At 41.6% G+C, this 27825-nt stretch overlaps 1 protein-coding gene across 1 annotated transcript; it reads right to left on the bottom strand.

The window, feature by feature from the left end:
- Positions 1-1209: 1209 nt before the first annotated feature.
- On the bottom strand, positions 1210-26843 carry LOC128469376 (calcium-binding protein 2-like). The gene is made up of 6 exons (XM_053451195.1): positions 26475-26843; positions 5576-5606; positions 4888-5022; positions 2745-2854; positions 2467-2614; positions 1210-1362 (listed from the first exon to the last, which is right to left on the bottom strand). The coding sequence occupies exons 1-6, from the start codon at positions 26727-26729 to the stop codon at positions 1337-1339; spliced, it is 705 nt and encodes a 234-aa protein (XP_053307170.1). The 5' UTR covers positions 26730-26843; the 3' UTR covers positions 1210-1336.
- Between the last annotated feature and the right edge of the window lie 982 nt (positions 26844-27825).

Genomic DNA, 27825 nt, shown 5'->3' with positions numbered 1-27825 from the left:
TCCTCGGGACTAGGATCCCTGGGAGCAAAAGGTGTGCGTGTTGATGGTGTGACCGTTAGGGACCTTATGAGGTCTGTCATGGTGTCCATCTTTTGTGCCAGTGACTGTAGTTGAGATGAGTGGGAAGCAAGCAACTGATCTTGCAATTCTTGCCTGGAGTGAATGTTGGCCATCTCCGCGGGGTCCATGTTTGGCCCGTTCAATATGTTAAGTCGGGACCAGACAACACCAGTAGCGGACCCACAATGCAGAGACGGGCTAGGTACAGCACTAAACAGTCCAAGGTCGCGGCAGGCAGCACAGGAGCAAAGTTCCATAAACAATCCAAGGTCGGGGCAGGCAGCACGGTAGCGAGGTCCAGTAAACAATCCAAGGTCGGGGCAGGCAGCACGGTAGCGAGGTCCAGAAAACAATCCAAGGTCGGGGCAGGCAGCACGGTAGCGAGGTCCAGTAAACAATCCAAGGTCGGTACACGAAAAGGCAAGGCAAGGAAAACACACCCAGAGTACATATAGAGCTCATTGAACGGATATAGACAGAAGTCAGGAGAAAGTTAAAATAAGGACAAGGCGGGACAAAACAAACGGGACCAATGGGAGAGGAGTGACGTCACTGCGTCCGGCGCCAAATAATGGCGCCGGAAAAACAAATAAAACAAGTGCTAAACCCGCGAGTATCGCGGGTCTCGCACTACTTAGTAGATCGGGAGCGCCGCGAGCATGCCGCAGCACCTCGCTTATTACTCTGCGAGTGCTGCCGGCATGTCGCGGCAGCTCCCGCAACAGAGTCTTGGGAGCGGCTTACGGCGGTTCGCATAGACGAATGCGACCGCCGTGAACGCGCTGCGTCTATACGCACGCCCCTCCGTGTGCGTGTAGTACACACGTCACTCGGGGAGGGCGTGTGTCTGTAGACGCGAGCGCGCCGCCCACCCGTGGTCGACCGTCGCGGGACATCGACGGAGCCGGTAAGCATAACAGAAGGAGCCATTTTTGTGAATCAATATTGCAACTCCATTTTGCTTATTCTCAGCATTAGCATAGTAACAATTTGTATATCTATCATCCCTCAAAGGTTACTGTAATGGGCTTTAATACTGTAATGTGCATTATAAATTAAGTTAAAATTGGTGTGTCACTTTAACTTTTCACTAAAGATCACTCATACCCATTCATAGTGCCCACACACACACAAATATATATATACACATTTATCTACATATTGTATTGCTTTTATTGAACACTGGAGCGTTAGCAGAAGTGGGTATTTTGTTAATAAAGATAATTTGATGTTCATGGAGGATCATTTTTGCTTCAAATGTGTAAAATGAACTCCTTTAGCGAGACATCATCCGTACAAACTCTGAAGAAAAAAAAAAGATGTCAGGGAAATGAATAGATATGACAGAAAATGTATAGCCACCTATATAATATTATTTTCCAACCACCCTAGCCACATACTTTATATTCTACCATAAGTGACACATGTTAAAGCTGAATTTAATTTATCATCAGTGAATGTTTTGTAAGATGTCCCATCACAATGGTTTAACCTTCATATGGTATTTCTCTTTAATTGTTTCCACAGCAGCAAATAAAAATCACATTTAGTGTGGTTTCACACTATAACAGGTGATCTTGGTGATCTTAGTTATTTTTGGAAGGCTAACTTATATTGGTGAATCCCCGTGTTGCCCATTGGGCTTCCATCCTTAATTTAATGTATCAAAAAGGTCTGCAAATTAGTCTTCCATCCATAATCAACCCATTAAGTTGTAGACAGTTACACCACATACTAAACTGAAAATTATATAGGTATGGCATTAGACATTCAGTTTCAAACATACAGTAAACCATTGTAACAAGTATGCCCTACATTTTCTATCAAAATATAAACCCCAGAAATGTATATAACATTATTACATTACACTTATTTGTAGAGCAGCAGCACACTCCACAGTGCTATTACAATAGGCTGCAAATCAATAATAACATTAAAATTGACAATATACAATATGACATTCACACGTGTTAACATGTACCGGTACAGAAGGAGAAGAGAGCCTTGCTTGGTTAGAATAAAGAGGTCCAGGGAAACAAGACAAAAAGAGAGGGAGTGCTTGACTTAAGATGTCTATAGCAAGGGGGATGTGGAAAAGTCAGTTGCATGGAGATCTCGAGGGGGGAGGACAGATGGTTTCTTCAGCATGCGGCTTGTGGGTATTAGGAAGAAAGTTGGATGTTTCTCTGAATAGGTGGGAGTTAAATCAATGTTTAAAATTAGAGTACGTAGGAGCATGTCTGTGTAGGGATACACAAGTAGTAAGACGGTATTTGAAGAGCAGAGGTATAGGAAGGCTCTCTCTGTAGCTCAGAAGTTTAACTACTAATCAACTTTTTATAAAAATACTGGTTACATTTTATGTGTTTCATATATTTCAATGTCTGTATTGGTTACATTTTGTACCTTCAAAGTCCACAAGACCATCACCATTAACATCCACGTCCCTCAATATTTCGTCTACTTCACGGGGTGTCAACTGCTGTCCCAAGAGCTTTCTCATGGCCTCTCGGAGTTCCATTGTGCTGATCCGGCCATCGCCATTTGCATCAAACTGAAATTGAGGCAGAAATGTGTCAGTAGTTAAGAGAGGTCATAAAATTATCCCCCATAAACTAGAAATGTCGTGGTTACTTTCTTAATTTTTTCCAAACTGGACTGTTTTATTTTTGGTCATGTGGTACCTCTCGGAAAGCATCTCTCAACTCCTTTACTCCTATCATGTCAGCTGTCTCTGCCAGAAGTTTGGGCCCCATCAGTTCCACAAAGTCCTCGAAGTCAACTTTACCCCCTGCTGGGATCAAACGAAATGAGCAGAGAACCTATTAACGCTATTTATACAAGACCTGCCAGCTCACACCATGGTGCATCCAATTATACAAACAGCTCTGCCATAAAGACGCCTCTCTCTCTTTTTGATGTTGTATGCATGCTAATATTTTATGTTAATTCTGTAAAATTAGACACATTTGCACACACCTTCTTGTTGTATGCAGTGTTTTGTGTACATTGTACATTGAGAACCATTTTATTTCCTGCAACCCACAAATCCCAAGTTGTTTTCCAATTGACTTGAATCGGCGGCTGAAGGAAAGTACAGCGCTGATATGTACTTTAAGGCCTATATGGACAAAAATATAGGGACACTTGACCATTACACCTACAGGGACTTTTGTAACATCACATTATAAATACATAGACATTAATAAGTAGTTGATCCCCTCTTTGCAGCTATAACAACTTTGACTGTTTTGCCTATCGTCCAGTATAGCATTTGGGAGGTTAGTCATTGATGTTGGACAAGAAGGCCTGGCTTGCAGTGTCAATTCCAGTTTATCCCAAAGGTGTTCGATGGGGTTGAGGACAGGGCTCTGTGGAGGCCAAAGAAGTTCTTTCACACCAAACTCATTCAACCATGTCATTATGGACATTTGTAGCTATAACAGCTTTGACTGTTTTGCCCGTCATCCAGCATAGCATCTGTGAGGTTAGTCATTGATGTTGGACATGAAGGCCTGGCTCGCAATCTCAGTTACAGTTCATCCTAAATGTGTTTGATAGGGTTGAGGTTAGGGCTCTGTGGAGGCCAAATAAATTCTTCCACACCAAACTCATACAACCATGTCATTATGGACCTTGCTTTAGGCAATGGGGCACAATCATTCTGGAATAGAAAACTGTCCCCACAAAGTTGGAAGCATAGCATTGTCCATCATGTCTTGGTATGCTGAAGCATTATAATTTACCTTTACTGGAAGTAAAGGGCTTAGCCCAACCCCTGGAAAAAAACAGCCCCATACTATAATCCCCCCTCCACCAAACTATACAGTTGGCACAATACAGTCAGGCATGTAATGTTCTGCTGGCCCAGAATCCCCCATCAGACTGCCAAACAGGGAATGTTTCCACTGCTTCAAAATCCAGTGGCGGCTTTACAGTATTTTTAAAGTGTTAATGTCATTAAAATGTAATTGTTGGGTGTTTTTAGGCAGCAGTGATGTATGATACAGCATTGTAACTTTATGTTCTAAATATCTGAATCACTTGGCACACATTGTTTGTATCTCTTCCCGTATAGCTTTTCTTGCTTTTTCTCAACTTACACTCAGAATACACTTGTGTTTCCTGTGAGCAAAAGTCATGGGTAATTGTTTGCACATGCTCATGTTAATTTGGACCTTTGTCCAACTCATGCAGCTACAAATTTGCATTATTTTGCCAACTTGCAGACGCTCACAGTTTGGTGTACACATTTCTACCACTGTTTACTGGAGCTGGGGTTTAGACTATTTAATTGGGTGTATCTTGGGTCTACAAAGTCAAATGTCTAGTAATCTCAAATGTTATTTTTAGTCATATCTAGCTATATTACACAGCTCTTTGTTGAGAGAAGTTACAAAAAGCTAAAAAAAAATGATTGTTAATTAAAAATTAACAAAAATAAAAAAATAATGCATAGCATCATACCTTACCTTGTGATGCCCATCACTGTTTTTCACCACCATTTTCCCATATAAAGACTTCAAAAGAGCAAATCTGGGTCAAAGTTTTAAATGTGGAGACATTATTATGAAAACTAATAGAAAGGTACTGCTGGTTCACCAATATTTAGCAATTTGCACCAGAATTGCTTTTTATAAGTATTGACCAATTAATCTATATTGGTTCCTGTAGTACCACTAAGTTCAATCACCCCAACACACACACACATATCTCTAATGTACACACTCCTTCATATGCATGTAATTGGGCACTAGCTGTTTCATGTGTTCATATCCCCAGTGTCAAGCCATTCTATGAACTATCACACACAAAATGAACACTAACTGATTTTTTGCGATAGTTCGATCAGCTCCATCTCGGTTGGCATATAGCCCATGGTCCTCATGCATTCACCGAGCTCTTTGTATCCAATGAAACCATCTTTGTCTCTGTCAAACTCCTTAAACGCTTCTCTCAGTTCTAGGAAAGAAAGAGATCAGTGATGAATTATCAGCAACAGTATGATAGCTGTTGAAGGTTAACAGAAGAGATGAACACAGCACACAGGCTTTGCGTGGGGAAGCCATGCTACAGGGAGAGTATGTTTATTAAACTGTACATGGAAACGACTGTACAATCATGCTATCAAATACAGTCAGTGATCTGTATGTGCAAAGATTCCAACAATCCATATTTGTGCCCCAAGGAGCATCTGACTTTCCCACGACTTTGCGTTGGGAGGGCTCATTTAGCTGGAAAACTGGTTGTGTACATGCCAAAAAATAATTAATCTCTGCATAACATGGGTGAAGCCTGGTATCACTTCACAACACTGTCTGTGCAATGGGGTGGTAGAACTGGTTGGGGTACCCATAGAAGAGTTCTAAAATATGGCACCTATAAGTTAGCAACATTGTGGTGGCACAAAGTCAATGCATATGCCAGCCTTGGAATAGTCAGTGTCTGTGATGAGTGGATGAATGCAATAACTACATATATGACAGAATCCAGTGTTAAATTCAAATAATCTAACCTTCTATTTCTTCCGGTCTCAGTTCTCTGTCCTGGAATAAAGCACATTATAATGTAGATCATTCATTATTGTCTGAATTCCCAGACATTTGTTTGCTTGCTCATGTTTTTTATGGCGCCTCCACTTTGTATTACACTTTAGAATTTAGATCAATACATTTTAAGCAATTTATCAGACACACCACTATTTAATATTTTAATAAACAACATATACATACCGTATTTAAATGTGTATTGTATTGTGTGAGACAATAGGTGATATTATTCATAGATAATAAATTAAGGTAAGTAAAACTTTTTGTCTACCATACCTGAGAACTCTCCCCTGACTCTTCAAATGTTAACCTTACCATATCCAGCATTTCTAAAAATGTTGCCTAGTGGCCCAGATCACGGCCTGTTTGAGCTTGGTTTGTTATTGGTATAAAATATGTATATAAAAAATAGTATAAAAGAAAAAGAATTTCCCATTACAATTATAAAGTGGTTCTGTGATTTGACAATTAATTCCACACCCCATTACATAGCCATTCCATTTTTTCCTTTATATAGTACGGCCCATTGAACCTTTTACACACGAAAATGATGATGCATGAATGCCAGTGACCGTTGCAAGATTTCTGGAAGTCACCAAGGCATTGTATGCCTAGGTGTTTGCTATGATTCTTGTGTTTCAAAAGGTCTCAGTGAGCGGTAACTGTTTTAGCTGAAATGCATGCAACCCATTTTATTCTCATAGTGGGTCAGAGCCACAAGCAGATGAAATGTAAATATTTCTACAGTAGCCAGGTGCCACAGGGGGACTGGTGGGCCACATAAGAGACACAAGATATCAGCAGGACTCTAATGTCTTAGCATCATGTTAATGGACAACTGTGGCCATTTAAATTTAATATGGGTATAAAATCAAACAACAATAAAATATACATGAACGCATAGTCCTTCTCATCATATAACAAAGTTGTACGTGAATTAAATTCACTTGTGCACTATCATATACTCTACATAATGAGTTGTCAATATATAACATCTAAACAGTGTTAGAAGAAGCTCAAACAATCCACAAAATTGATGGATTTACCTTTATTCAAGCAGGCAAGTACAAACTGGCCATACAATCTGAGACCATGTGATTGTTTAATCTGTCTACCAGTAAAGCACACATAAAGCTATACACGTCTGCCAGGTGGGCAGCCCTGCCAGTGCGGCAGCCCTGCCAGTGCCCACAATTACAAACACTGGATTGCATTACAGAACATAGATGATTGTGGGTTTGCAAACATACACACATGCACAATACAAAAACATGCCTGATTGCTATTGTGCATATACGTTTAGACATATTGAGCTTCATTGAGTATATGGCACATATACTAATGTAAGTAACCGTCTCTATGGATCTAGCGTAGTTAGGACATTCCCAGGTTTGTCCTGCTGGTTACCTGTCTTGAGTAACAGTTTGGCAGTCCAGTGGATGGTCATGCATAATACTTGCATCACAGCAAAATAGGCTTTGTGCAAGAGCAATGCTGGAAGGGCTTATTAAATATGAGTGATATTTCATTATTAAAATCCCTTTTATAGATGCCAATTTCTGATTCTCACCTACTAGTATGTATTATGTGAAGTGTTTTCTCACCTACTAGTACCCATTCTGTGAAGTGTTTTTTTAGCATGGTTAGTCTAATTATCCCAGCTAAAAGTTACAATAATGGAATAATGAATTGTATTATACAAATAGTATCCCTTAGTAAGCTCGGCATAATACATAAATATGAATTTTATATTGTAAAACGTAAATATCTCATCTTCATAGCCCCTCCCCTGTATCCCCAGTGACCCTTTTAAACTTCATGCTGATATATATATATATAGATATATCTATATATATCTATATATATATATCACATACACACACACACCATATATACATACATGCATACATTCCGGGGCAAGCTGGGCCGGGGGGGGGGCAATTGCCCCCCAGGCCGCCCTAAGTCGTTCGACTTTAATGACGGTTGCTGTGGCCTTTAACCCTGTTGCAACCCGAGTGATCACTTTCGCAGGGGCCCTGCTGGTTACCTGTGCGTTGCTCGCGCTGTGCAAGCCACATCTCTTGGTCCGCCCAGGGGAAGCAGGAACACAGCGGAGTCACGTGAATTTAACTCACGTCACATGACTCTGCTCTGTTCCTGCTTGCCCTGGGTGGGACAAGAGAACTTGTTTGCATGAAGTGTGAGCAACACAGAGGGAAGCAGCGGCCCCTGCAGAAGTCTGTGAGCTGCACCAAGATCTGCAGTTCAGGTAAGTGGGTGGGGGTCGTAGCAACAATTGAGGGAATTCATGCGTATCTGCGAATGAATGAGTATCTGTTAATGAGTGAATCAATATATGAACGAGTGAATGAATGCTTGAGAATTAGTGAATGAATGAATAAGTGAATGAGTGCATGGATGTGTAAGTGGGGGGAAAGCATTGCACAGGGAGGCTGTTTGAGGCTAGGATGCCACAGGCAAGTTGTTTGGGGGCAAAGGTGGCAAGTACTATGCTTCCAATCAATACTAAAGGGGGTCTGGGTGGTGGGATAAATATACACTGTGGGGCTAGCTGGGGACAATACACAAGGGTGTGGGGGCATTAGGGTGACAACATCGGCCATTTTTTCCAGGACACATATTACTTTTACATATTGCTGACCAGCCCAGACAAAATGCTGCCTTGTAGTATGGGGGGAACGCACTAGTGGAAGGAACGGACTAGTCAGATATACATCCCCCACACTGCAGGGCAGCATTTTATCTGTGCTGGAGGCATCAATACACAAGGGGGGGAGCTGGGGCCATTACATCAATCAATACTAAAGGGAGGGGCAGGCTGGGGGCATAAATACACACAGTGCTGGCTGGGGGCAATACACAAGGGGACAACGACAAATACTTTTTTTATTGTTGTAGTTTAGCCGTCCAGTGGGTGTCAGTGTGATGACTTTTTTTAGTATACTGATGTACTCCCTTTAGTTAGTTAGTAAAAGATGGGCATGGATGGTGGGCTGATTCAGTGGTGCAATGGGCCACTTGACTATATAGGTACACACAAGATGTATTTGTTTCTTTGTAACACTGTTTCTCTCTTTTCATTCTCCTTACCGCTCATTTTCTTCTAACCATAATGTCTTGCTTCTTCAGGATTAATAGTGGTTGTCCAAAACAATTATGTGCATTAGTTTATCAATAATTTCTAGAAATCAGTCTAACCAATAGATCATTAACCACACTTTGTAGTGAATGTAACATAATAATTAAATGGCTTTGAATGGGTCACTTGTGCTTCACACGGTTTACAACCACAATTTATACTGCTATTATGTATGCTCGCTGCGCAGCTTTCTTGATGTATCAGTTGTATTGTTAATATTGTGCATTGCGTGCAACACACTGTTTAAGAGATGGAATCTCTTTAAACTGCACAAGCCTCATTCGTCACAATTATTTCCACACGTAATTTCCATCTTTTCCACATTCCTGCTTAATTTTCCATACATACGATCTGAGTGATAGCGATGCTGTGTCGAAGGAAGATGCATGCAGTCCCCGCAAGGCTCTGCAGCGCCGCAAAGCTCTGCAGTGGTTGTGGCCAGCTCTCCACAATATCTGCCCCTAGGTCAGAAGATGACAGAGGTACGAAGGGTGCAGGGGACAGCTTCCCATCCTGATTGGAGAAACAGGCATGTCACTGAACAACTGTGGTAAGAAGGCTATCTTATGACTAAATTATTGTTTCACCATATAAAGGGATGGCTTGCTTTGTTACCCTTGTAATAACCCCTACCTGGACGGTCTGTCTACCAACTGCTTTTGTTCTCGAAGTGTGGCTGTATGAAACCTAGGATGATGGAACTGACACTGAGCCAATCTCTCTGTGAGAGAAAGACTGTTGCAATTGGGGTGGAAAATTATAACAATAAGGGAGAAATGTCCACCATACCCTTCATTAAGCAAATTAAGGATGTTTTTACAGTTCCAGTGGCAGCAATGCTTTTTCTCTCTTACATGTGCTGTTTATATCTTCCTGGCATTCACATGATTAAAGTAAATGGAGTTGGGTAGTAAATAATAATAAGAGTTACAGCATGAATGAGGTTAAAATCGTTGAGGGAAGATGGGTTTTAAGAAAACAAAACGTAAAACATAAAAACATAGAATTTGACAGAACCATTTGGCCAATCTACCCTGCCCAGGACTTAAACTTTAATCCTCTGATCTTCTAGTTTTCCTTTGTACTTTCTAAAAATCCCTTTTACTATGTTCCCTCTTTCTCTACTATTCTACAAGCTTTACATATTGAGATCCATTAGTCCTTCCTTTTCTTTCTGGAATAATTGCCAGTAACTACAAAATATTGCTTTATCTGGGGTCATACAGGCTTAAACAAGCTACGATTAGCATTTTTGGCAGCATTCCAAGAAAAGGTATTTAAAGTTTAAAGTGGGTACATGTGTTAAGCATTCAGAGCCCACTATATCTTACAGGTGCTGCTATAGGCTATTGTTAACCATTGCAATGTCAGAGATATCATTGCTAAAATATCCTTTGTCATATCACTGTAAAATTTAATTTTTAATAATAACTTTAAAAATCTTAACCAAAACACTAACTTATATTATAGAGGTGCAAAGATGAGGAGAAGAAAAATAAAGATCTCAGTGGTTCTGTGGACCACAAGTTACTTCTACTGGGAGGCTGTTCCACATATCCACCACCCCAACAATAAAGTTATACATACATTAAGTAAATCTTTATTATATGAAATACAAGTAAAAATCTCACGAGGAGCATAATTGATATGCAAATGACCATTTCATTGTCGGTGTATTAATGTTCCTCTACACACAAATTATATTGCATAACTACTGCGAACTGTGTGTGTGTGAGCATGGATGTGTTATTGTGTAAGTGAGGTGAGATGGAGTGTGTGTGGTACAAAAGCCCAAACACGATATTTCTCAAACTAGGTTTTAATACCTTAAAGAGGTTTACTAGTAAATATTCACGTCAACTATTTTTTCATATTTAATAAAACTATGATAAAAATGCATTTCTTGTTTTTATTTCTTTTATTTTCCAACTAACCCCCCAGTTATGCACATCTTGCCACTCTGTTCCCTAGATATGTCTTGTTCCCCCTATATGCCACTCTGCCCCTGATATGCCATTTTGCCCCCAGATATGTCTTATACCCCCTATATGCCACTGTGCCCCCTGATATGCCTTATACCCTCTATATGCCTTATACCCCGTATATGCCACTCTGTCCCTCTATATGCCTTATACCCCCAGATATGCCTTATACCCCCTATATGCTATTGTGCCCCCTGGTATGCCTTATACCCTCCTATATGCCACTGATATGCCACTCTGTCCCCTTGATATGCCTTATACCCCTATATGCTACTGTGCCCCCAGATATGCCGTATACCCCCCCAGTATGCCACTCTGCGCGTAGAAAACCTCTGCTGCTACCCGGGACTTTCGCTGGAGCTTCTATGACTGAGCACCGGAAGGTCATGTCACTCCGCAACGGAGGTTGTCAGAGGGAAGCCGGTGAATGTCTGCCCGATGCGGGTAGAGATCCTCTGCTGCTGCCAGCACTTTCGCTGGGGCTTCTATGGAGGAGTGCTTGCGTGACAAGACCTTCTAGTGTTCCATCATCGTGCAGAAGTTCACCATCTGTCAGAGAGGAGGATCCAGATCCTGCAGCGCTGTGGGTGATCTGGATCTTAGTGTTATAGTCCGACCTCTATTTGAGATCGGATTATAAGATCTGAAAAAACCCTCATCTTATATTCGATAAAATCGATTCAACTAATCGATAATGAAAATCGTTGACAATTTTCATTATAGATTATTATTGATTTCATCGATTAGCAGCTCTAATTTTACATACGTTGGAAAGGTGCAAGGGGCAAAAAAAGCACAGACCAGTTGTGTGGGGGCAATGATGCACAGGCCAGCTGTTGAAGTTGGGGGCTCAGGGCAATTTTTCGTACCAGAGCCCCGTGGTTTCTAGTTACGCCCCTGGTCCCTGCCTTTTGTTTCCGAATAAAAAAAACTAAACAATTTTTGATGACATATAATGACAAAGGAAAGTTACTTTAAAAACTTCAGATTCACTCTTTTCTAGTTTAGCATATTGTTAGGACCAGGTTGGGTACAGAAGTCCAGGGGTATTGCTGTTGGTCTGGTACATCCGTTCTCTACCCAAGGCTTTATTAAAGACATATGGAACACCAGATGGAATACACATTAACACGTTAAAATCAGTGTTCTGGTCTTGGTAGCAGAAGGTAGGTGCTTCTTAGGTATAAAGTGTCCCATTTTGGTGAAACGGTCCTCTATCACAAGGATTGTAGTGTGACCTTTAGATGAGGGCAGATCCACAATAAAGTCCATGGCGATATCTGCCCATGGACGTGTGGGAACTGGCAACGGTTGTAAAAGGTCTGTAGATTTACTTACATGGTTCTTTGGTGGCAGCACACAAGAAGCCACGTAAGACTCCTCTGATGAGGTCTTCGGTCTTTTTGTACCCGCCATGCCCAGTCAGGATGGTGTAGTGATATATACTTATGACCTCAAGTCTTAAAGCAGGAAGTTCATAGACATTGGTATGATGATACAGAAGGCCATTGCAGTTCTCTAGCTGTGTTACCAGGTGTGGTAGTCCACCTTACACCCTTCCCCATGGCATCCTGCTGTGAAATTTCCAATTGTACCGAAAACAAGATTCCTTCAGGTCCCCCTAATGGTGTGACCTCAAATTTCATATATCCCTTGACGCCTCTCACAAATGTCTCTATCATCCCAAAACAGCATACAGCTGGGGGGGAGTGATAACCACTCAAAGTTTAAGTGGACCGCAGTGGGTCCATGGTCTGCCTGACAGTTCCAGAAGAATCCTGCTGTCCTCCAGTCCGTTATAAGTTACAGCGTCTCGCAATTCCTGACCTTGCCAGCAGGTGGAGCAGGAGTTACAGGGAACAAGAAATAAGGGTGGTGACAAACCCGTGGGAAGAATTGATGAACATAAAGGGGCAAACATGTAAAAAAACATCCACACTTTTCAGGAAAATAGTGAGTCCGCTCTGGCCGACAGTTTATCAGGTGGGACAGGGCAAGCTATTGAAGGGGTGTGCAAGTGGAATCGTCACAGTAACCTCTGCTTGTCGATCACTGTGTGTCAGAGGCATTTACCTTCAGGACATAAAATTTTGTTGGATCAGGAAACAACAGAATAGTTGCAGCAGTGAAACAAACCTTTAAGTCATGAAAGGCCTGTTGTGCGTCAGGTGTCCAATGGAAATGTAAGTCCTTTTTAGTAGGACAACCCTGGAAAAATCTGTTCTAGAAGCTGGTGAAACCCAGGAATGGCTGCACCTATCTTTTTGTGGCTGTAGGAGTCTACTGGGTAATGGCTGACCTTGTGGACATGAATTTTGGTGTTAAAGTAAATTCTAGCAATTCAAGGGAACTTACACTTTTCGAGTTTGGCGTAAAGGCCTTGTTCCCGTAGGTGGATGTACCTGTATATACGTTGTTCCTCCAGAGAAGGGGAAAACACTGGGATTTCATCAATGTAGATGACAACAAAGACATCTATAATCCACACACTAGTGGAAGCCACCATTTTTTTGGCCAACAAAGATGTCTGCTCCTGCAGGAGAGGTGGAGGGACATAAAAACTTTTTTGCAGGACATATCCTTTCAGGCTGTGTAATTCAGGTTCTGATAACTGATGTATACATCTGTAGGACGGTCTATGGGGCAGTCATAGCCGTCAGCTCCTCCTTTTTTTTAGAAGGCGCCTGAGAAGGGTACATAAACAGCAGGTTATCCAAGGAGGATAGTCAGTGGTGTAGTCTCATGTTTGATAGGGCCTAAGGCTCGTGGGTAACCATCCACCAATTTAATGTGTTGGCAAGGGCCCAGTCCACAAAGCAACCAGTGGCTCCGGAATGGATCATGGCTGTATTGATGATGTTTGTGCAGTCCACTGGAGGGAGACAGGTGAGATGTTGTTCACGTGGGGCCAGGCATAACTACAGGTCGTACTCACAAGAGCTAACTTCTTGGTTTGGCTGGACGCTCAGTGCATTTGCATAATACATGTCCTGCTTTGCCACAGTACGGTCACAGATGTTGAGTTCTACTCTCTGTGCGTTCAACCACAGAGAGGTGACCCCGGAACACCCCTATTTGCATAGTTTCCTCCTGATTTGGAATAGGAGGAGACACAGGCACTGCGATATGTGGGATTTTGGTGACAGGGAGTCAACTAGGAGAGCTATACATATCGGCCCTTTCTTGATGCCATTCCCATTAGCCATCTATCTATATGAATGGAGAGATCCAGAAGCGCTTTCAGAGATGATGGGAGCCCCATTCAAGCCAACTTGTCCCTTAGCGTATCAGAGAGTCCCTGCTGGAACTGATTTCACATTCCTTCACATAGCCCTCTGCAGGCCTTCTACCTTGATTGATATTGTGTAGAGCAACCTGGGCAATAGAAGCTCTGAGATCATACAAGGAGCTTATTGCTTGTTGGAAGGAATCTCAGAATTCCTGTGAGGGGCTATTGATCTGTAGTAAATGGTGGGCGCACTGTTGTGGTTTACCTTATAGTAGTGTGATGATGGTATGTACTTTCACATATTCCATGGAGTAGGTCCGGGGTTTCAGGTCAAAGAGCAATAATGGTCTGGTACTGGGACGTGTCTCCCATAAATCTATCAGGCAGGGGTATACAAGGCACCATGATGGGAGAACCCTCAGCAACTGCCATGGGGTGTGGGGAACGGACGTTCAAAATGCAATGAAAGTCTTAAATAGTTTGTGTCAGGGCAGCAGGTTGTTGTGTTATGGCCTCTGCTACTCTGCAGACTCATCAGATCAATAGTATAATTAGGCAACAATCCAGGGGTCAAGACAGGCAGTGGTTCAATAGGGGGGAAAAGCACAGCGGTAGGGACACACTGTATCGGAATCTAATATGATCATCATCACTAACACTATACAATTCTGTAACCTAACATCTAACCATACCTATAACTATCCACCAACAGGATCCTAGTGTTATCCCCTTATGCTATCAGCTAACCTCTAATTTCACCAAACTGAAAGGTAAGGGTTGACTTTGAGGTCCCTGGGCTTTGTGCTTTTATAGTTTTATGGGCAAAAAATGCTGCCCCAAACGCTCATTGAACGCCCCCACAGCAGTTACTACTTCCTAGTCGCTCCCTGCAGTCACACTGACTATTGGCCCCACCCTTTTCCTTATAGCTTCCACACTGCTCAGCAACTCATCTAACAGTAAGTATAAAATTAATATTTGGGCTGCTGAAAGTTAGGGGAGGTGGGGGTTAATTCAGGGGCAGTTATGGTTAATGGGGTGTTTAGGGTTAATTTAGGGGCACTTATGATTAATGGGGTCTTTAGGGTTAATTTAAGGCCAGTTATGGTTAATGGGGTCTTTAGGGTTAATTTAGGGGCAGTTATGGTTAGGGGTGGGCCAATTTTAGATTAGAGGGGTGCCTGAGTTTATTCTTGCCTAGGGCAGCACAAAATCAAAAGACACCACTGCCCTACCCATGCGTATAGGGTATAGGATGTTGAACTGAAAATGAAAAAAAATTAATTTTACTGCAATGTTTAGGAAAGACTGGAGCCTTAAACGGTTAAATAAAAAGTGTTAACATGTCCCTAGTAAAATACTTTGGGATAACAAAAATCTATACTTTTGTTCAGCAGTTTTTCTTTTTCTGGCTACTATTGGGGTTCACATTTTAAAAGAATCTTGTTTAGAAACAGTGATGCGCGTCATTCATATTTAACCCTGTAAGTACCAAAATAAATGAAAATACCAGGCATATGAGGTGTTTCCAAAAACAGGACAAATACCTAAATACATGTTTGGAATTTTTTTTTCATTTGCACTGGCTATATATAGTTGTTATTGGTGAAACTGAAAATTTTGCCTTTTTCTACTAATTTTCCCCATACTTTTCATATGAAATACAACATATATAAATATATATATTATTTCAGAAGAAAATGGAAGTGCGCTAAATTAGTAAGTAGGCAATCACATTTGAAAAAAAACTGCTCTGGTCATTTTACCGCAAACCTGGTAAAAACAAAAAACCTGGTCCTGAGGGGGTTAAGCTATGCATGAATATGGAGGATGCAGCCTAGGATGCAATGGAGCCGACCCCCGTCGGATCACTGAGGATGCGAGGATGGCTCCAGGAGGTAAGGACCCGCTGCGTGGAGCGGTAGCGGGGCCGCTAATGTGTATGTGAGCATGAATGTCCATGCATAAGTGTATGTGAGCATGAATGTCTACGTATAAGTGTGTGTTAACATGAATCTGTATGTGAAAGTGTATGTATTTGTAAGTGTTTATGTGTTAGCAAATATGTGTGTGAGCATAAATGTGTATACGTAAGTGGTATGAGATGGAGTGTGTGTGTTAGCTTGAGCGTGTAATTGTATGTGTTAGCGTGGATGTGTTGTGTTTGTGTGTGAGCATGAATATGTATATGTGTGTACGTATATGTTAGTGAGTATGAGTAAGTGTATGTGTAAGGATGTGTATGTGTGTTAGCGTGTCTATATTTGTGTAAGTGTGTTTACATATGTGTACCAGGGTGTACTGTATGCCGCAAGGGGCAAATAATGCGCACAAGCTGTTTGGGGGCAATGAGACACAATCAATATGTTTGGGGGCAATGAGACACAAGCAATATATTTGCCCCTAAAAAAAACAGTAGCGTATCTATAGGGGAGGGGGTGAGCGGAGAGGCTGCCTCCCCTGGGCCGGTCTTCAGGGGAGTGCCGAGGCAGCTGCACAATTGTGATCTCCCCAACCAGTCCTGCTCATCGGGCACCCCTGTGGGCAGTGCGCACCCAGGCACCATGAATGCTGGCCTGGGTAAGAGGTGGCCGATGAGCAGGGCTGGTTGGGGAGATCACAATCACCCTCTAACAGGTCCAACATTAGGGAACGCGAGGTTTGTCACTTCAGACCTTGGTTTCTGTGCTCACTATGAGCAGGCAAATTATGCCAAGCGCCGGCATATCATGTCATACCCCCAGCTCTGCATCAATAGCTAGCGCACAGTAATTGGGGAACCCTAAAGCAGAGGTCTGAAATGACAGACCTCGCGGTCCCGCAACAGGATGGAGGATGAGAAATGTAAAAGATTGGGAGAAAGTCGTTTAAAGGCAGGTGTGTGTGTGTAAGAGCAGGTTAGGTGTGTGTGTGTGTGTGTAAGGGCAGTATATGTGAATATGTGTGTTAATGGGCAGGTGTGTGTGTAAAGCCAGCATGTATGGACAGTCGTGTCAAAGGGCAGTGTATGTGTATATGCGTTTTAATGGGCAGGTATGTGCAAGTGCAGTGTGTAAGGGCGGTGTAAATAAAATAACCTTTGTAAAAAAAAAAATAACTGGGGGGCACAATTTTCCATTCTTGCCTCAGGCGCAAAAGGAGCTACCTACAGCTCTGTTCATTTATAATTATAAATTATCCTCCTGTTTTTGTATGTGGCTTCATGTGTATCCCCTTAAATATGACTCCTGAAGAGCCAACAGTGGCTATAACTACCTTCACAACTTTTTTTAATACAAAAATTGAACAAGTAAACTTGTTACTTAATTCAAATATTTGGAATTTAAGTCTCTTATTTTGAAACAATATCTTCTCCTGTGTGAGCATCAGAAAACGTTGCCAGGTGTAGATTAACAATGGGGCAAATGGGACTTTTATACCGTCCCCCCAACATTTCAGGTTTCCATGTCAGGGCATCTGTTTTGCGAGTGTGACAAGAGGCAAGGAGGGGTACTGTCAACCATGAATTTGAAATAGAGAGATGTGTAGCTATCCACTCACCTTGCCTAATTAGCCACCTGCAGACTTGTGAGGAGGTTATGTGGGAGCTGCAAAGGAGGTCTGTGCTTTAACAGCATAGACTTCCATTGCTTTTTCACCTTACTGGGCTGGTCAGGGAAAATCAGAGGACCAGTGGCGGAACTACTGGGGTCGCAGGGGGGCCCAAGCCAAGGGGACGCCCGAAATCGGGCAGGGGCATCCAACATGCGGCCCGCGAGACCTCCAGGTGTGGCCCGCGTAAGATCAGCAGCCAGGGCAACCGATCTTACGCGAGCCGCACCTCAAGCCCTGCTACTTACTTGTGGGAGGGTCTTCTGGACTGCACAGAGGAAGCGGAGTTCACATGACATCCTACGTCCTCTGTGCTTTAGCAGAGAAGGCAGAGGGAGGCCGCGCCCCCTGCTGAAGTCTGTGAGCGGCATCGAGGAGCTGCAGTGCAGGTAAGGGGGTGGGGAGGGTGTTTGAATGAGTGTGTGTGATTGAGGGAATGAATCTGTGAATGAATGATTATATGAATAAATGTGTGTGTGTGTGTGTGTGTGTGTGTGATAGCATGGATGTGTAAGTGCTGGAACCTAGGCATGATGGGACTGTGATTGCTGTTAGCAATCACACTCCTATCATGCCAAGTCAGCCAGTACATGCTGAAACCTGGCCAGCTGCCCCCTTGTGTAGTGATGCTGCCAGCAGTATGGGGTCTGCACTTACAGCCACCCTGTACCAGCATGTACTGGCTGACTTGGCATGATAGGAGTGTGATTGCTAACAGCAATCACAGTCCCATAATGCCTAGGTTCCAGCATTTACTGGATGGATGTGTAAGTGTTGGAACCTAGGCATGATGGGACTGTGATTGCTGTTAGCAATCACACTCCTATCATGCCAAGTCAGCCAGTACATGCTGAAACCTGGCTAGCTGCCCCCCTTGTGTATTGAGGCTGCCAGCAGTATGGGGTCTGCACATCACTTACAGCCACCCTGTAACAGCGTGTATTGGCTGACTTGGCATGATAGGAGTGTGATTGCTAACAGCAATCACAGTCCCATCATGCCTAGGTTCCAGCATTTACTGGTTGCCTGGGTATGATAGGAGTGTGATTGCTGTTAGCAATCACACTCCTATCATGCCAAGTCATATTGCTAATTTTGTCCAATTGTCTGTTACCTACTTTTATTAAAAATGTGAGTTTTTATTATTATTTTTAAAGGTGGGGGTCATTTTCGGTTTTGGCTAAGTGAACCCTGAATGTTTTGGTCCAGAATTTTCATTTTAGTTCATCCCTAGAATAAATCTAGGGAATCCTGAATTTGTAGTCGCAAAACTTTCTAGGCCCAGAAATCAGTGAGAGGAAGAGTAAAGGTTTTGTGTCATTTTACTTTATTTTAATCTGCATATATAAAGGCCATATTTTTTGTCACAGTGAAAAATGAGTGCGGCCCGCGCACGTATACAATTCTGATGAAGTGCCCCTTTTTCTTTGATTTTTTTACAGATATGATTCAATATGTAAATTGAATTTGTTGAAAAAAAATTGTTGGGTAAAAATCATGTTTTTTTGGGTGGGGTGGGGGGGGCCCTTAACAGATTCTCGCACCCGGGCCCTGAGGCGTCTAGTTTCGCCCCTGCAGAGGACCCCACCCAACCATATCTCTAGATTCTGGAGTGTGCCCGTTTTTAACAGTGTTGCCCCTGAGCCGCACTTGACTTTGATCCACTCTTGCACTTTTCATTTCTGCTAAGCACCTTCCTTATAGTTACCACAGTGCTCAAGCCTATGTTACAGGATAATGTGCTAGTGTCACGATGCTCAGTTTCTGAAATCTATTCTAAACCAAGGAGAGAATGCATGGGGATAATGTAAACATTTCACTTTAAATACTACACATGTGGACTGATATCCAGATTTGCTGAATGAACAAACAGCATTTCTTATTAAAACAGTGATCTGCAAAGCAGTCAGTTTGCTTTACTGATCTCTGAAATAAAAAGGGTAAAAGTTTTTTTTCATATCTGAGACAGAGTAATTTGAAAGCACAAATGTTTCCTGTCATAAATGTTTCAATAAGTTGGTGACCAAAGGCTCTAATTAAATTGGCAGGTAGCCTTGACAACTGCCAAGCCACTAAAGGGCTGAGGTCACTAGCTCCAAAGATACCATATAACAAAAGTCAAAGCTAAGCATGTCATAAATAGCATTAGTCTTAGGGCAGTGTTATGCTAGAAATAAAAAATCAGAATTTACCATAACAATTATTAGTCCTTCAATCTAAAATGCATTCTTTTAAAGACATTTTAACATATTGATACTTAAAACAAGGACAATGGTGTTGCCTTCAGAGCTATCTAACAGGATTTCAGGTAAGTGCACACAGTGCCTTTTAGCACTAGATATTGTTGTACGTGCAATTTCTCTCACTTTGACTGAAATTTGGATTTGCCACACTAAAAGCATTTTTCCCTGCTCGTTTAAGATTTATTTGTTCACCTATATCATTGTTGTATAGAAACACAAACAACAGGGCCAATCTTCATTCCTAACAAACATAGGTGTGAAAGTTGGTCCTGCATGTTAGGTTCAATCCAGTTTTTCCTCCATCCCTCTATTTAAAATGTCGTTTCTCAACCCATACAGCAACCCGGTTATTCCTCAATGTATTTTTCAGTTGTTCCCTCTCTCTCATACCTTGTTGATTTTCTTCCGCTGAGTTTTTGTGCAATTTCCCATATCCTGTGGATTCGGCAGTTTCATTCTTTGCTTTACCTGTGCGTTTCTTAATCATTGTCTGTCTGTCTCAAGCCATGTTGGTGTTAAGTTGGAGGGGTTTTTTTTGTGCTAAAATAAAACTACTGTATATTTATGTATATAAGTCTGTGTGTTGTTAAAAAAAAATATAGATATAATATTATATGTATGAGGATAGCGTATTATATCAGGCAGTGTATTTCTGTCTCTGTTGAGTTATGAGTGGGGATAAACCTGCTGCCAGGGATTAAAGATTTCAATGAGAGGGGGAGAGACAGAGAGAGATCAGAAAGGGAGACAGAGCCAGTATGAGAAATGGTCAGATATAGAAGAGTTAAAAACAGAGTGGATTGGAAAGGGGATAACAAAAGAGTTGCTGAGAAAAAAAATGGAAAAAAAAGACCGGAAAATAATATTGGGAGTAACAAGTAGAAAGTTATATTCTAAATAGAAAACAGATTCTTACTGGTTTGATAGAGATACAAAGTCAATAATGCAAAGACAGATTAGAGAGGGGAGGTAACAAGATTGTAGCGATTACATACAGGTAAAGATTGCATACAGGTAATAGACAGGGTTAGTCTTAGTGCCATGCAAAGTATCTGGACCTGGCACTGGCAGTCATCTCAGAAAACGTGCCCACTGTGTCAGTCTGGTGCCTGACATTATTGTAACAGAATAGCCTACAATACATGAGGGTGCACAAGAGGTCAATGCATTAATTGGCATTCTAAGTGGATAAAAACACGTGGTGTTTGTGTGTGTGTAGGGATAACAAAGGTGCTTCAAGTACCAATCCTAGTTAACAGGGGCTATATGGTATCTGGTTAATGGTGGAGTGGCATCTGAAAGAAAGTGACATAACACTGTGCCAAAGAATTGGGGAAAGAATATAGTGGATTGGAGGTATGGGTAACATGAAATAAAGGGAGGGGGATACAGTGCAGAACAGAAAAGATACTGTGTGAGAAAACAGGGCACACGTTGCACTGAGAGACAGCCTCAGTGATATCTGGAGGAATTAAAGAAATATTTCTATTTTCTAATCTACTAATCCTAGCAAATCTCATCCGAACTAGAGCCGTGTGTGTGTATTTTTGTGGGGAGGGGGAGGGTGCAGTTTAAGAGCATTGGTTGTGTGTTAATAGGGTGGAGAGGCAGAAGAAATGTCACCACGATGGATGCATGTCTTGAGAGAGCATAGTGTAAAGTGTTGGTTATGTTATTGAGAGCGAGCTGGGTGTGGTAAGAGTGGATTTGCTTTTTTACATGACGGATAGGAGGCTGATTGGTGTATAGGATAAAAGGAAAATACCTAGATGGGATAAAGTTATGGCCATTTGGCCAAGTGCTCCTAAATAACTGAAAATTCATGTAAGTGTCCTGTCTACCTGGACTTGAAAAGAGTTATATGAAAAGGCTTTTTGTTGAAAATCTTCATCCACATTTATTGCATGTGGTCATCAGCTATCTCTCTCTAGGGTCCTCATAGAGCTCAGCTGCCATCTGCACCTTTAGTTAAATGATAGTATAGCCCTTTAAAAAAAAATTATCTCATGAAAAACCTAATGAGACATTGTTAAGGGGATAACAACATGAAAAAATTATAGAAAAGCACTGGCTTTTATGTATTACAGATCAAAAGGAATGAGAGTAGTGTATAATCTATCTGTGTTATTCTAAGGCTATCAACAAAGGCAGAAGGGCCTAACCTTTATTGTACACAGATGCCTGAGACCAATTCCTGGGACACCCTAGCCCCAACCGGGTACATGTATTATTATTACGCTTTGCCCATCACATTAAAGCCCCAATTAAGAAAAAGAGTGGCATCCACATCTTAACTGACCTCCTCCTGCTAAAAAAACATTGTTTGCCATCTGTGCCACCATCCAGTTTATTGGAGAACCAGGGCTGTTAGACAACGCCATCTTGAATGTGGCAGTGGAAGATAGAACAGGGGAACAAACAGCGGGCAGTAATCTTGCCCCTCACTGCGATCAGTGGAGGATCCTGACAGATGTCAGGTAGGAGAGATGGTGTGGGAGAAAGAATCACTCCGATTATCGCTGTTAGGCGGTGGATCGTGGAGTACATCAAGTGAGGAAGGAGGGGGCCCTGATCAACACTCACTACCAGGGGATGAGACCTGTTGACGGCCTAAGTGAGAGATACCCCTGCAAGGAACTCAGAGGATACTGCAGATAACCCACTCTTATCATTCTACAAATCAATGAGAAGCTGTGGAGAGGATTCAGATGGCTGCTACATGTAGCCCGGACTCAACCCTGGAATCTAACTCGAATGTAAATGGCTTGGTTCAGGAAGCCTTGAAGTCTATTTGATCCCTTTTTGATGCTAGACTCCTGGAAATCAAGACTGACAAACTTGAGGCTTCCACAGCAATGGTTACTGAATTAGAACAACGATAAGGTGACCTTGAAGATACAATGGTACAACTACAGGTGGAAATGGCAAACCAAGCATGAACCATTTAACTTTTACAAGACAAGATTGATGACCTGGAAAACAGGAGCAAAGGGAAAAACTTAAAACTACTAAACCTCCTAGAAAGTATCAACCCACATCAACTAATTAAAATCTTACAGAAGTGGATTCCGCAATCCTTGGGTCTAAAGTACCCTAAAGAACACCAGATACAAATTGAAAGGGCACACAGGATGGACATCAAAACCAAGGCCATCATACAGTGTCCTTGAGTCCATAATTCTACCTATAAGCACTAGAGACAAAATTGATATGATGCCTACCTCAGTTTGATTTTCCCCAACTGTTATGCAAGACAATATAAAAGTTGGTACCTGGAATGTTAATGGCCTAGGCACACCAATTAAACTGAAGAAGGTTATTAATAGGCTGCACCAGTTGATTCCTTCCATTGTCTTCCTTCAAGAAACATGGATAATACATGTTTGCTAATGGGTAACTGAATTGGTCAATATGTTACAGCCTCTTATACATCTAATTCTAGAGGGTTGGCTATTGTTTTCCACAAATCATTAAACTATACGATCGAATCCAGTAAATTCTACCCAGAATGCAGATATGCTATATCAGAAGGGGTTATTAATGCTTGTAAATATCTACTATATGAATATGTATGCTCCTAACACACCAAACAGAAGTTTATTTTGCAGGTTGTAGGAGGATCTATGTGACTACTCTCTCTCTGAAGTGATATTGGGGGGCCATTGTGTTAGACCTGACTTTAGACAGACTATGCCTGAAAACACTGCCCTCGCTGCACCAGCACAAAGATATTGCTCTAATTTGGGGCTAATTGATCTTGGAGAACATTGAACCCCACAACTAAAGACTTCACTTCCTTCTCCGGGGTACACCATACAATGACCAGACTCGATTACTTCTTGGTTACGCCAGACATGCTTCAAGGTATTAGCGTCACTGAAATTCACACAATTCATGTCTCAGATCACGCACGATATCGATGACTGTGAGATTGCAGACCCCACTTGGAAAACTTATCGACAGCTTTGGCTTCAAATACAACCTCTATGCAGACGACAAATCTATCTCTCCACCTCCAATCTCTCTGCATCTGTCCTCTCTCAGATCAGCAGCTGCCTATCTGGCATCTCTTCCTGGATGGCCTCTCATCACCTCAAAATAAATATGTCTAAAACCTTCTAATCCCTCCCTCTAACTCTATTCCCCCTTCTGACCTTTCCATCAATGTCAACGGTACCACTATCTCTCCTTCACCACAAGTCCGCTGCCTCGGAGTGACTCTTGACTCAAACTTCTCTTTTATCCCTCACATCAAATCACTCTCTAAATCCTGCCACAACCAACTGCGCAACATTTCCAAAATTCGTCCATTCCTGACTGCCAGCACCGCTAAACAACGAATCCACTCCCTTGTACTCTCCCTTCTAGACCATCTCAACCGACGCTCTGCATCTGCTGCACCTCTCTGTGAGTCCCTCTACTGGCTCCCCATCCATAGCAGTATTAAATTAAAGTTACTTACTCTATCCTACAAAGCTCTCACCAACACCACTCCCCTCTACCTATCCTCCCTCATCAGCAAATATACTCCAGCCCGCCCTCTAAGATCCCACAATGACCTGCTCCTCGCATCTTCACTTATCACCTCCTCCCAGGCCCGCCTACAGGACTTCTCTCGCGCAGCACCAACCCTCTGGAACTCTCTTCCCCTTGCTGTCTGACTCTTACCAACTCTACCCTCAGGGAAGCCTACCATTGAGGTAATCATCAAAACTTCCCCCTTATCCACCTAGATTGTAAGTTCCTTATTCCTCTTGTATCTGTATGTCAATTGTTGTATTGTAGCTGTCATTATCTGTAACCTTTTCACCTTGTACAGCGCTGCGGAATCTGTCGGCGCTTTAGAACTAAAGAATAATAATAATAATGCATAAACCCGCTTTTGTTAGCGTTCTGGAGATGGTGTGGGGCAATTATTTAGATGACAATGCACAACATTAACAAGATCCCCTCCTCTTTTGGTCGATAATGAAGGCTGTCATAAGGGGACATAATTAAATAAGGATTGGCAACAAAAATTTGAATCTGTAAACATATGGGTCTCAGAAACGTTCCAGACTATTATTAACAATACATAGAACAGAACACCCTAGACTACAGCCTTTAGAGGCTCACTTATTGGAGAGGGCCCAAAAACAATTATACTATATGAAGAATAAATGTTATCATTCAGGCAATAAAGCTGGGAAACTGCTGGCTGATTTAGTCACTTGTAGATGGGGTGCAATAATTGAGTAATGTCTCAAAGACGAAAGCAATGAACTTGGGATCGGATAGACATTCACCTGGTGTTCATACCCTGGGCATTGAGCAGGAGCCTTAGGCTCTTGTTTATTTAGGCAGGGCCATAATTAGAAACCACCGGGTGAAAATTCAACTGGTCTGTGCCTTCTATGCCCCCCCCTTGGCCCCCCAACATACAAGATATGTAAACTCACACAAATTACACACACTTACTCATACTAACACACACTCCATCTCACCCCACTTACACAAGTCTGCATCCATGCTCACACACACAAAAACGTCCACATCCATGCTCACACACACAAGTCCACATCCATGCTCATACACACAAACACGTCCACATCCATGCTCACACACAAGCCCGATACGTTCGTTTTTCCCCGTGCCGGTCGGTACAAGGAGACAGGAAGAAGGGGTCGCACCAGGCCCCCTAGAGTCACAGCTGCCACCACTGCAACCCCTGTAGTTATGCCAGTGTATTCAGGGGTTAAAATACCTATAGGTTTGAAATTGTTATATATTTTAAATATCTTTTTCATAATACAAAAATACCTGGTTAGTCTTCTTTATAGTAACATAGTTTTATACCTGGTTAGTCTTCTTTATAGTAACATAGTTTTATGAAGTGGTTTTGAGATCTGTGACTACTAGTTAGAGTCCCACCATGCTAAATTTGAAAAAACAAAATGAATTAAAAAAACAGTGATGTACATCTTTTAATATCTGCCCTTTAACAGCAAAAAAATCCTACGCATATAGGGTGGTTTCCATACCAAGTCAAGTGAATATATTGAGTATTTTTTCCCATTGGCTTCAGCTGTTCACAATTTATATACATTATGTTTCATTTTTTAAAAAATAATGTCTTACATTTATGCATATGGTTTTAAAAGAAAGCCCTACTTGTGCTGAAAGAAACTACGGGTGAACAGAGAGAGTAAAATGTCTTTTGTCCTGTAATGTAAAAAAAGCACTGGTCCTTTGTAGGCTTTATAAGTGAACGTCACACTCCTCAAATATTAACATTTAATAGTCCATGAAAAAAAAGGCTCTTTATTGGTGGCAACTAATTGCTACTTGTGAGAAAGAGATACTCAAGATATACTAAAGAAAGATATCCAAGCAGAAATTTCAACTGTGATACACAAGTGAGACCCAAATATCATTAGCTCAGTCTATAATATGCGACCCAGAGAATATGCCAATTTATTCTGACACCCTGACATTAGTGTAAAAACCCTGATACTCATCCAGATGTGGTAATATCTCATCCAGTCAAGTCAGTTTACCCCTTCTTCTACCTCCACGTAGTAAAAGACAAGCAAAAAAAGGTATGTTTGGTTGCCAACCCTCTAGCAGTTGTTAAAGAATAATGGCCTATATAGAGAATATTGTAGGGGTGCTGTATCTCACCTTTAAGCAAGTGCTGTGTTTTAGACGTTCTCTGAAGGACCGAAGCACAAGTGTTTCAGGAATAGGTATCCTCTGTTCATTCACAGAAGGTGCATCAATTTGCTCTGCAGAACTTTCACCGGCTTCCTCTGCAGATCGACCCCGGGTCTTTGTTTTTAAAAGTTTCTTACAATGACTCTTTGGAGTCTGTTTTACAGCCCCTTTTTCAGTGTTTTCAGTGAGAGACCTTTGAGTCTCTCTGAGAAAGAAGAACATCTCTTCATTCAAACCTACCTATTTCAGAACTGTTTTCTAGCTCTAACTTCTTTCTACTTATCTTTGTCTCTCTTCTTCAACTGGTAATCAGTAACAACCATGGACCCATGCTCCCCCGCCAACACAACAGCGCTTTGTTTTCATTCAACTTGTTGCTTTTGTATTACCCTTCAGAAGATGAAACCTCTACATCAATTATGCATGCCACAGAGTAATTACTAACTACCCTCGAAAAACCCATCCTAGAGTTATTTGATCTTTGCACTTGGGACTAGATTGTATAATTATATATATATACATACACACACATACACAAACATTTAGGCAGTACTATAGTTTTGACTTAAGTAATAGAGGAGCCATGCTTTGCCTCTCTACACAGCAAAACAATATCGGTGGTTAAACCTAAGATCACATTAACATGCCTATTTAATTATGAATAAGTACCAAGCCTTAGTTTCTGACAAGATACAAATAACTCTGTTTCTGTAAGGGTACAGATAGACAAGAAGATTATTTGGGTAGATAACAACCAATTAGTCAATAGTTTGCCTGCAGTGCATCTAATTTAACAAATGTTTACTGCCTTTTAGAAAGTCATTACAGGTATTCATAGCAATTGTTAATATTATTTTACTACATGAGTTACTATATGAGTTAAATTATCACTCCTATATTCATAGAGGCAAAGCATTGACTGTTGGAGCATATCAATAGAAATCCACTATTTGGATCTGCCAGTACTTTTGATCGCACAACCTATGGTACCATGGTAGAGATTCTGTAGCAGTGTGTGAATTAGTGAGGTTACCAGTACTTGATGACCCAACTCATAATACTACTAATCATAATAATGGATAATATAAAAATGCTGACAAATCAGGGGAGAGACACTGATATGCCACCACACCATATGTGGTTGGCACTTTGGACCTTTTTACCAACCATCACTTACATACATTAAATAAGGGGGTATGGAACAGAGCAAGCTAAAACAAGAAATGAGAGGGTTCAGAATTGGATCACATTTGCATCTTTAAAATATGACAGGGTTAATGTAGATTGTCAGTAGATGTGTATATGAAAATTTGAAAAA

This window comes from Spea bombifrons, chromosome 11, assembly GCF_027358695.1.
Source record: "Spea bombifrons isolate aSpeBom1 chromosome 11, aSpeBom1.2.pri, whole genome shotgun sequence".
In the NCBI taxonomy this organism is placed as follows: domain Eukaryota; kingdom Metazoa; phylum Chordata; class Amphibia; order Anura; family Pelobatidae; genus Spea; species Spea bombifrons.
Note: the sequence above shows the minus strand (reverse complement) of the source record. Positions and strands in the feature narration are given on the sequence as shown.

What these genes read in the sequence shown, in the direction of transcription:
- LOC128469376 (XM_053451195.1), bottom strand. Translation starts at nt 26,729, where the DNA reads ATGTTCTTCTTTCTCAGAGAGACTCAAAGGTCTCTCACTGAAAACACT. An exon ending in TGAGAGATGCTTTCCGAGAG is followed by an intron (nt 2,615 to 2,744) that starts GTACCACATGAC and finishes CCTCAATTTCAG; the next exon opens with TTTGATGCAAATGGCGATGG. An exon ending in TGGTCTTGTGGACTTTGAAG is followed by an intron (nt 1,363 to 2,466) that starts GTACAAAATGTA and finishes TTTTTTCTTCAG; the next exon opens with AGTTTGTACGGATGATGTCT.